Source organism: Arctopsyche grandis, chromosome 9 (assembly GCF_051622035.1).
Source record: "Arctopsyche grandis isolate Sample6627 chromosome 9, ASM5162203v2, whole genome shotgun sequence".
Taxonomy (NCBI): Eukaryota; Metazoa; Arthropoda; class Insecta; order Trichoptera; family Hydropsychidae; genus Arctopsyche; species Arctopsyche grandis.
The window spans coordinates 7,223,630-7,236,000 of NC_135363.1; the positions used below are offsets into that span (position 1 = coordinate 7,223,630).

At 31.0% G+C, this 12,371-nt stretch overlaps 1 protein-coding gene and 1 long non-coding RNA gene across 5 annotated transcripts in view; one reads left to right on the plus strand and one right to left on the minus strand.

The window, feature by feature from the left end:
• Positions 1-12,371, minus strand: part of Ptp36E (protein tyrosine phosphatase 36E) — a 305,940-nt gene that overhangs the window by 161,643 nt on the left and 131,926 nt on the right. The window contains exon 3 of one of the 4 annotated variants that reach the window (XM_077438564.1): positions 2,218-2,241. The exons of the other annotated variants lie outside the window; for them this stretch is intronic. Coding sequence (XP_077294690.1) covers positions 2,218-2,241 — 24 coding nt within the window. The remainder of the gene's footprint in view (positions 1-2,217; positions 2,242-12,371) is intronic. 4 annotated transcript variants of the gene reach the window in all.
• LOC143917161 (uncharacterized) overlaps positions 1-12,371 on the plus strand; it is a 198,709-nt gene that overhangs the window by 146,805 nt on the left and 39,533 nt on the right. The gene's annotated exons all lie outside the window — the stretch shown is intronic.

The following is a 12,371-nucleotide window of genomic DNA, read 5'->3' on the forward strand; positions in this document are numbered from 1 at the left end:
GAAAAATATTTGTTTTTGAAAGTAAAACTTCTTTATGGACAGTATTATGAAATTATAAGATCGTCAGCGAAACTAAAATTGTACAATGGGGAAGGATGTCCATAATCCAAGTTCTCCCCTTGAACTTTGAGAATTATCTCACAAACCTAACAAGTTTTTTTAGCTAGTAACTATGTATGTAGTAGATTATTTTTTTACTTATACGTGTGTACTGTAAAATAGCCGGTTGTTTTTTTTTTATTATTTTTTACATACCTCCTTTACGTTTCACATGGCTTTCGTGTTAGTGGTCATTTTTATCTCTTATCCGATCATTTTCATACTTTGCCATATTGCTCATTTTGGTCATCAATATAAGTAAATGGTGCAAATATATCCGCCATTACGATGGTGCAAATATATATCGTGTAAGACGCGTTTGTAATTTGCCCGCCGACATTCTATTTGACGTTTACGGTTGACGTTTGTTTGTTAGTTTTAAACATAGATGGCGATAGTAAAAAAAATTATTGGTGTTTTTATTCAAAATAATAATTTTATATACAAATTATAGAAGAGGTATGTTTTTAAAAAACTTTTTTTTATATACATAGTTAGTTAATAAGACTTTGTCACCCAAACAAAGTCGGATAATACGGCCACTAATAAATGAACAAAGTATAATAAGTAACTTGTTTTCAATTTTTGAAATACATAATTTAAAGATTAGTTAAATAGAAGCAACATAGTCAGCGTATAATGCTTTCGACTGAGGGGTCATGGGTTCAATATCTGACCCGGTGTTGCTTGCCAGAACTTGGATACATTTGACTATAGATCGATCATTTCCTATCAGAATTTTTCAATTTATCTGATTAATGTAGTGAAACAGTTCCAAAAAAATTGGCAACCTATCCTCATTTGTCAGCGTTATTTGAATATGTATGTAGAATGTGTTTATCGCAAATTCTTTGTATATCGAGTTTGATGATTATACCAGTTCGTTCATAGATGACGCTATTTATTGTATTGTATAGTAACAACTGTATTGTAATGTTCAGTACTTTTGACCATAAATTTCGCCTTAAGGCTACCTGTCGTGACACCTATAGTAGAAATGTACAATAAATTAAATAAACTATTCAAATCAAAAGAAATAATTTGTCTAAATATGTATCGATCTTCGTATTGATTGTGAATGCAAAATGAATCGCTGAATCGCTGTATAAGAGAAAATACAAGTTTGAAAACAATCTTAAACATTTGTCAAACATATGTGTGCAGATCAATGAGCCTGAATTATTATTTAAACATATGTATGTACGTGTATTATAATATTGTTTATTATGGAAAATTCAATATCGAGAGTTACGATATCGCGTAGTAATTTAAATATATCAAAAAATTATATATTTAAATTACTACGTTATAAATATATAATAATGGCCGCAATTTTGTAAGAGAAATTTGATTTTATTGTTATTCCAAAAAGTATAACAAGCGAATGGTTTCAATTTTTTTAGAGATGTGGAAGATTAAAAATAATAAAAAAACGTTGAAGTTTCATGTTCTTTTAAAAACATGTATTATTTACCCAACCTTAACCTCGTTTAGGGTCATCACATAATATTCATTTCTTTATGTTTTTCCTTCATCTCCAAAGTAAAAAAATGAGACCATAAACACTGTAACTACACACTTCTTCGAATACAAAACAAAGCTTCTCATACAAAGACAATACATATATTTTAAAATAAATATTTGTTAATGTTAAACACAAAAAGCAGCAGTTTTGCAAATACATACAATCTAATGAGTTATTCACTACAAGCATTTTTCTATATTTTGCACAAATATACATATAAAAACTGTTTCGTCAACACCATAACCATAGATTACGAACACTGTAGCGTTTATTATACATATGTTAAGTATATGTAATATTTGCATCGTAGAAAAAGATTTTCATACGAGCGAAAGTTTCTCGAATTCATGCTTATGCGAAGAAGATAAGGCATGTATTATGATTTAGTTTATACATAAATGGTTTCGTTCAAACGAACCCATTAATCAAAACTCTCTCTAAACTATTTTCTTTGCAACTAGCACTAGCCGTTTATCTATGTAACTACTATTACAACTACAACACTACTGTTTTTAGTCCAACCATCTAATCTATTCGCTATTATTTATTTATTTTTCATTGTCAACAATTTTTCTACTACTGTTCTCACTTACTCTCTGGCTTGAATTTTACTCGGTCTGAAACACAAAACAGAATGTTAGCACAAAGCACGTAAATAAATAAGAAAAACTTTTCTCACACACACGCATATCTCAGCGACCCTAGAATACGCAATAAGGGTACGATTGAATTCGATATTTATTTATTTTCTTCTCCGTTCGTTATGGATCAACCATACACATGTATGTACATACATATACATAGAAATCGTACCCCTTTTGCGTGTGAGTGGAATTTGACGTGACATTTTAGAATTTTCAGGGACAAAATCAAAGGGTCGAAAATAGACAAACACAAAAGCTGAGACGTTGAGGCAAAAACGATTATTTTTTAATTAAATAAACGACATGTTTGGACGCTGAAAGGATCGATATCAAGTGGTAATTTTCAATCAGTAATTAATTACAATTGGTCAGGAATTTTCAAATTAAATGATCACTCACTACGAATTTGGTCGGCATATATTTTTATTGGATTCCAAATATCTATACTTTAAAATTAAAAAATTAATTTAATTTTCGAGTTAAAAAAAATCAGTACATTGTGCGTTGAACTAATCAAATTACGTACCATCAAAATTAAATGGCCGTTTTATTAAAGTACTGTCCGTTAAACATAAAATACTGATCAATCGATATATTCAAATTACTAGGCGTTTCAGTTCTGACTCGAATGTACTGATTGTTTATTTGTATTACTGACCAAAAGTATTTGATGTTACTGATCAATTAAACACACACCATTTAAAATTGGACATAAACGACGACACAGATTAAAAACGCACAAACGACCATCTTTTATTGCGTCGTATAGTGCTTACAAATTGGCAATAAATCAAACATAAAGGGTAAACTATCACTTCCGGTTTACGGATTTGAGTGATTATTGTTTTATGACATCTTAAGTTTATTACGAATGTTACTGATCAAAATTATTAACATGACATTTAAAAGAAAAATATTATACAACCTAATACATTTTTCGGCGGTAGCCTTGTTGGATTCTGTGGGGAAAAAACTTCATCGGCATAAAACACAATTATTATATACCTATAATATTGGAATAGAATGGTTTTTATGATGCTGAGTTCACGGGCGGCGGAGTAATAAACATTTGTAATAAAGTTTATAAAACAAATTTCGCATTAAAAAGTACGATTGTGCGAAATTTATTGAGCGTGTCACGTGTCGGCGAGCCAGGGGTGGATTCTTCAAAAACTTAAGTTATAAAACGGCCCACCATTTGGGAAGGTGCGGTCGAGGGGAATGGCTGGGAAAACCCTTCTCTTCCTCATCCCCCGAGACGGGTGGAAAAATTATACGGAAGTTAGCGGAAAAGTTAGAAGCCTCGCATTTCAATTTTGCAACAGTTATACTTCTCTCACAAAGGAATTTTCTTCTTTATTAGATGTCTTTATAGACGCTCTTATAATAATATTATATACACACATACGAAAATTTGAATCGTCGAGAATGTTAATTATGTGTGTGTAATTCAAGTTCGACGCGTAATACTATATATGGTGTAATATTACATTTTTTGAGTGGGCGTATTATGTATTTTCACGAGTGCAAGCTCATTACGCAAATTTGATGTAATTAAAACCAAGTGAATAATTGGTAGGTATATGAAATATAATTCTATAAATGTTTTTTTAACACTTGTCGCACTGTGAATAATAGCGAGTGACCAGGATTTAAATTTTATTTTATTTCTCCAAATATACTGAATGCAGGGTCTTCATATTTCATGTATTCCTTATCAAAACCTCTATGATTCGAATTAAGTCATTACAAAATAAAAAAAAAACATTGATCAATATGAACAAAAATAATTATCTTCACGGGAAGCCCCTTGTACTTCACAAATGTAAAAGAGAGGGGAGTTCAATAATAAGAATACATCGATAACTTTTCAATTTATAAAAACTAAATTAAATACATACATAATTTCTTTAATTTTTTTTAAATACACATCCAATTATTTCCGTTTTTTCAATGTATATTTTTATATGAGAGGGGCCTCTTAAAGGAAAAATGGTAGATATTCCAATCAATATAAAACTATAATATATTCATACATACATATATAGAGGATTATGCAATTATATCTTTGGCCTCAATCTATTCTCATAATGATGTATTTAGAAGGATTATAAAAAAAATAATTTAGTGTGCTAATTTTGCGTCTGAAGTACAATAAAAGAAGTTATAAATGTTTTACTGCACAATATAAAATTTTACAAATTCTTTTCAGTAGGTTTGAAGCGTGATGATATGACCAACTATTTAAAAATTTTATTTGCATAATTTTGGTTTTTAATGCAAACTTTTTATAAAAATCTTCCTACAAATTCCTACAAATCCAGTGAGTCTGTATTTTACATTAACTTACATACTATTTATATAATAATTTTTCACTCTGAAATTATTTGAGGACTTTTACATTACATATGTAGGGGTATCTATGTAGATCAGTCAAGCAAATCGAGTTTGAAATATGTACATATGGGTATATATATGTATGTGCATATGTTCATGAAATACAATAATAAATAAATTCCTGAACCCAGTGAACGGCATTGAAATGGAATTCAACTGTATTGCGTACAATTGAGACTTGGCGTACTTTCATCCGGGCATTGTATCCTTGTATATTTATTTAAAAGTGACGAAAGATTCCTTCAAGGATGGAGTGTGGGAGGACTTTGCTAGCAGAGAGGGTTGTCGGCGAGCGGAGAGAGATCGTATCGGACCGGGTCCTCCTCGAAAGCCTCCCCAGGATCAAATCCGATTATCCGCACGGAGACAATAAGGCTGCCGGAGAGAAGGAAAATGGGTAGGGGAAAGGAGAAAGCCCTCGGGGGGCTTGTTTATCCCGGGGACTTAAATCCAGACCGCGAAGAATTTCCAATCCCGGGAATATCGTCGCGTTACACTCCCACGAAACGGATCCCGGCGTCGAATTTATGTTTCCGACAAAAGGGTATACACGTGCGATAGGTAGCCGGGTCTGGCCCTAAAAGGTTCGAGAAAAAAGGGTTGTATACGAGCCGTGGGAACGAAACGACGATGTAAAATATTTGAGCGTTGCTGTTCTGTGCGAGGAGGCTGTGTCTTCTTGTTTGCGGTGTTCGCGAGAGCGAAAAACACGTTCGAAATAGAGGAAACGCTGCTCTTGAACGACGCATGCATGATTTTCAGTCTTCAAAGCGTTTTCCGGGTCGTCACGAGCGTTGAGTTTTCCCCGCCTGGAAACTTCGCAGAAATAGGCAAATAGTCGAAAAACAAGCGACCGGAAATTTCATACATTCTCTGTCGAGTGCAGTGAATGTATGAAGGTTTATATACATACATACATATATAATATTTCATTTCATACAGCATCCTTTGACAACCTTAAATCACAACCTCTCGAACTGACAAAATCGAAAATGTTCTACATTTATGTATGTAATGCTGAAATGAATATATGAATGTACATATGTAAGTAGGTATAAACGAATTCGCATATTTTATGTAAGCGCTTACAAAGAGGATGCTTTTTTTTACAATATTTATGTATTTTAAAAAGTATATATTATTGTGTTTGGTTGGTTAGAAAATAATAAACAAATATGATACTAACAAAAAGATATTATATAATCTTTTTAATATATTATAAATCTTATATATTCCTTTTGTATTATATGTACATAAGTGTATATATTTTGTATCAAATATTTTGAAATTTATTATGTCTAGAAAAACGATAGATTGAATATTTTTGATTATTATATTTATTATGTATGATTTTTTCAAAATAATCGTCTTTTGTTAAAATGCTTCGATATTATTTGATTTATTCTGAATCATCGCAAACATGAAAATATAAATCCTATTTTATTTATAAATTATTTTCTTATTGAAATATATTCATACTGAGAAAATTTGTGAGAACGTCTTGAAGTCCATAAATACACATTTGATTCGAAGTAGGGTAATTTAAGAAGATCATACTTAGTATAATGGAAACAATGACATTTGTAAAATAAAGTGACATCAAAGCGAGGGATTTTCTATATATTAAAATAGATGCGTGAAATCAATCTCGATTGGAAAAAACTTTATATACTGTTACTACTTACATACATATGTAGATAAAGTAAAAATGGAAAGCTAACCTACAAAACCTCTCAAGTAAAAATTTTTAATAAGTTTTTGAGTTCTTTTTCCTATTACGCTGTACATTAACATTAGAATGATATATAATACTATGATTACTAACAAAATTAAATTAAAATTGTAAAATATAAAATGATCAGTAGAACAGTAGCTATTAAAATATATATATATATATATATATATATATATATATATATATATATATATATATATATATATATATATATAAAATATATATATATATATATATATATATATATATATATATATATATATATATATATATATATATATATATATATATATATATATATATATATATATATATATATATATATATAGATATACATATATAGATGTATTGTGATAATAATAATTTAATAATAATAAAAAGCAATTTAAAAATCAAAAATCAAGTAAAAATTTTAAAATCAAATTAAAAAATATATACACTATAATACATACATATTTCTATATCTATAGTATGTATGTACATATGTATACGTGTAGGTTGACCATGTCGTGTACGTGTGCGGGTCACTTTTAGGTAGTTATTCTTTCATCGTGTTATCGTATTCCTTTCAAGTCAGCGTAAATACCTGTCCTTTGTCGTCGACAAGGCTACGTTTTCCTTTTTCACTATTTTGACAATTTTTCACGCTCCCTATATTGCCTTCACATTTTTATACAGTTATTATATTACACATCACAAGGAAAGGGTCAACAACACGTATTATGATATACACAGTTAATATCTATAATATATACCTATATAATAATAGGAATATTCGACATCCACGCATTTTTAAAGACATTATGTAAACAAAAATATATACATGACTTCAATTAAGCATTCAAATTATACATACGTACGTTCAAGAGTGTACATTATATTAATTAAAATTCTGAGCTTCCGTTGATTTCTCAGCGGAAATTATGCTTAAATAAAACAAAGGTAAGGTAAATCTGTCTACCTGCAAAGCTTTATTACGAGAGACATAAATTAAGAGAATCTGTATTGTATTCGCTTTGTATCAACATTTCTCGACCAGAAATATCACGGTTTATTTTCATTCCTCGAAGCCTTCGAAGGTTTGTTTTGGATTTGGCGCAGACTAATTTAGAGGGTGAGAAGACGACCGCGTCGCGGAAAAATGAGGAAAACACCGCATTTGTATCACATTTCCGAAAACGTGAAAATATCGCCGTCACCGCGCTGGGATTTCCTCTAGGAAAATTCGAAGATCAAACGTCAAAAAAAAAGGAAAAATAGTATAAGCGAGGGAAACAAGCCCACACGCGTATAATAATAAAAGCACTAACCCTCGTACGAACGACGACGTCATCTCGAGGGTTCAAAAAACCCCATCGAATAAACAAAAAAGAGGTGTTTATGGCCGTGTGCGACACGACCGGCGAGAATAACCCCAAACAGAGGTGCAAAATTATTCATGGATTCCGCCATATAATAAAACGTTCTCGGCGATGGCGCATGAGACCATTTGCTCCTTATTTTTATTTTGACATGCTCCCGAATTTGACGAGGCTGTAAGGACTTATTGCTTGAGCCCTTCAGGGACCCGTACTCGCCGTATTGGTATCTTCTTATAAACCTATACGTATAAAAAACGAACCGTGCAAAACTGAGCTAAAGATTTATTTTCAGAGTGGAATTTTTTAAGCTTTCGAACATGTACACTCACCTTTACAGATGATCGCTCCAAAGCGACGAGTATACTAATTCATATATAATACGATCAATATCATCAATACAGCATTTATACAATGCGAATTCATATAAACATAATCCACAGTTACATCTATGGAGGAAATTTTACAGCATTTTATTATAGAAATCAACAAATCTCAAGACTATGGATAACTTGAGATTTGCAAGAGAGATTGGAAAGCAGATGCCAATTTTCAATGAAAATCAGAAAAATTGACAAACTCTGATCGGAAACGATCGACCTGTAGTCACAAACCAAGGTCTGGCAGCAGCTACTAGCGGGAATTTAACCATGATCACTCTGCTCGATAGCATAATATTGTATCATATGCTAAAAGGAGCCGCCGTTATAGTTGGTTTTCGAGGATTATCTCCAGGCTTAAGTGCTGTCGGCTAACAATGGAGACCCCCCGAATGGACTTAGTGGTCGATAACGGAATTCGGTCACTTCCTGCTATAGTTCTCATAACTGACAGCGTGAAAGCGTGGGACTGCATGCTGAGACCGTGAAACTGCGTATCTGGTACGTGACTATAACAATATGTAAACAAACGCGTCGATGAAGATGACACGTCAGTGAGCGACTTGCCCTTTATAAGCAGGTACTTAAGCCATATGAAGGCATTCTGGACGGAGCACTGGCAGTGCGTGGATCTCTTTAATCACCCAATAAATGCTGTGAAGCGACTTTGGCCTTTTATTTGGTTCCAACACCCACCCCTACGCAAAAATATGATAGTCCACGCTGCTGGTATACATATATAATAAAAATATTTTATTTCACTAATCAGAAGATCAATACCGAGTGTGAATATTATTACTTCACTCTCTATTGTCATTGGGGTTAATACAAGCTGTCTGTTAAGGTTAGACTAAGTTACGCGGCAGGTGTTTTACACGCTTTTTATTTTTTAGATTTTATTTTATTTTTTATTTGGATTTTAAATTGAATTATGTGTGTTATAAGATATTTATTGCTGCTGTGTAAAATTTCAATATATTATATTATTTAATATAAGAAAATATAAAGCGAGAGTACTTTAAAGTAATAAAATGTTCAATATAATTATATGTAAATACATATATATGTATATGTATATATATATATATATATATATATATATATATATATATATATATATATATATATATATATATATACATACATTTGTATAAAGGAATCCCAATATATATATATATATATATATATATATATATATATATATATATATGTATATATATATATATATATATATATATATATATATATATATATATATATATATACATACATTTGTATAAAGGAATCTATAAAATAAGCTCCACCATTATCCGTTTAAAACACACAAACCATGCCATAATAATAAGGCACACAAATTGCCACACTAGCAAATCTCGCATTAAACTTTATCCACTTTTGCGTGAAACGATCCAGACTTTGGTACTCGCGAACATTAGTCGTTTAGCCTATATTTTCCCTTCTTCCTCGCCACGTACCTATATACATACGTATAAATAGAGCCAATAAATATTTATTGGCATAAGATTGATATGGAAAGCGGCGGCAAAACCAGATCCTCGGCTTAAGTCAAGTATGAAAAAAAGGATTTTCCAATTTCTCATACATAGAAAATGGGGCCAATTCATTCAGCGGAGTAAAAGCGATTCCACGTTTAAAATTGGGAAAACTCGACCTCAATCTTTATAAACGGGAATTTATTTATAAATATAATGTTTTAAAAAAGGCAAAGCAATATATAAAGACGAGACATCTACATATTACGTACATATATACATATGTGTCTAAAAATCATTACTGTAACGCAGTGTTTCCCAAACTAACAACACATTCGTATTCCTTTAAAGATACAAGTACATATGTATGATTGTATAACTATTGTATAAGTAGTTGTATAACTGTCGCATACTAGATATAAGAAATAATTTCAACGAAACCTTCTAAACGATCTAAAGTGATTTATTTACTTTCTGAACATTTGTTTTGCATATTACAAATAACTATGTTGTCGTATATTGCCCGGCGCTACCTGGACAGATGAAAATCAGAGAACTTTTAAAGACCCTTTTTCAAAACCTATCTACGATGTTTTTATAGGTATACCAAATATGATGATTCTATACATATATGTACATATAATATGTATGTATATTAAAAGCCATGGAATCGCACAACGGACAAAACACACTTGCCCGGCGTTGCTCAAGTGTTTTTGAATAAGAGCCCTTCCAAAATATATATAAAGCAAAAGTTATGGTTTCGTAATATAATAGTATACTAAATTCATTGTGAAAACTGAATTTGTGTAGCAGTTATGTAAATACTTTTTAATACATACGTATTTTTAAAAACGTTGATTAGGATGATAATGATTTAGTCAACATCCCAATCAATATTTATTTTTATTTCCAGATTTAAAGTTCTGAATAAGAGAGATATTTTAACACGTTTGGTCTGATGTTCTGACTAATTCTCACAATAAGTCGGCTGTTAGGACTAACGGTCGTATATTCTAGGTCGATAATTTTAGTGTTTATCTTATCGCTTTTAATGTCTTATAACCAGCAGAATAGACTAATGGTTAGCATATAATGCTTCGAAAAAAGTGGTCACCGGTTCGAATCTCTGTTCAAATCTGGTTTCTGCAGGTCAGATTTTGGACTTGTGAATCGTTTCCTATCAGAGTTTGCTAATTAAATTTGCCGAATTGGCAACCTTATCCATTTTCTCGCAAATATCGAGTTTTCAGCAATCTCGAATTTCTCTGAATTCTATAAAATGCTGCAAAATTTACAAATTTGGCCATAAATGTCTCTGTGGTAGTTAATCGATATATTTATTTACTGAATTGTTTAAAAATTCTACAAATTTACAAAATTTGACCATAGATGTCTCTATGAGTTTTAAATGATATGTATTTACTTAGTATAATACTAATAATACTTGTACAAATGTATAATGTTTCTGGCCAGTAAGGCTCATTGGGGTTACCTGTTAGGCCTTACTGGTATAAATAAAAACAAATAAAAAATACTCCCTATGTACGATTAATTTATTTACTTTAAATAAGATCAAAACGAGCTATAGCAGCACGGGATTTGTAACAATACATTCAAACAAACTTATAGTATTTGGCAATATATGAACACGACTGAGAGAAATATTTCTAATTCATTCGACATTGTCATTTCAGGAAAACGTGGAAGCTCCTTCTTAAAGCTTAGTACTATATATATTTGTGTATGTATATAAAAATGTTTATTTTTAGTACAATTTGTTAACTATAAGCGGCGAAAATCAAACAAATATGCTTTTAATTTTTCTACTACAATCTACTAACCTTTATAAACACGTGAACTTTGTATGAAAGAAAATGAAGGATACTCGTCTTTGGTGGGCCAAAGAGAAGAAAAATTGGACAGTTCAAGATTGGGAGACGATTACTTTTTCAGATGAATCCAAATTCAACCTGATTGGATCAGATGGGATGGCGCTAGTACGACGAAAATCAGGCGAACGCTATAAAGAATCGTGCTAAGCGCTGACTGTTTAACATTCGCCATGGTATGGTATTGGGGGCCATCACAAGGTATAGTGTTCGGTCAATCATTAAACTAGATGGGACAGTCAACTCACAGGAGTATAAAAAAATCATCGACAAAAGCGTTATTCCTACATTAGAAGGCTTACCGGAAATGGTTAAGGATCTTGTCTTTCACGATGATTCAGCACCGGCGCATTGTTCAAAATTTTAGAGTATTCAAATTGTTTTCACAATTATTTTAATTATTTTTAATGCATTGGTATATCACCATTTAGTTTTTTTTTAAGTATCGATCAAGATAAAGATAGTTTAGGTATAAACTCCATTGAATGGCCAGGAAACAGCTCGGATCTAAATATAATCGAAAATATTTGAAGCAAAATAGGCAAAAAAATTAGAGATAAGAAACCAAAAACCATAAAATAATTATAATACATTATTTATGATGTATGCTACAATGAAATTAGTGATGAATTATTAAAAAAATAATATGAATCACTACTTAAACGAATAAAACTATTTATTAAAAACAAAGGGGGTCCCATTAAATATTAAAATAAAAAAACATTTTTATTTGTATTCCCTACTATTATTTGAAGTCCCCTTGATATGTTGAAAAGCTTGAAAAAGAAAAAAAAACCGTTTTTATCGATTTTTTGATTTATGAAATCTACTCCAGGTATAAAAAAATG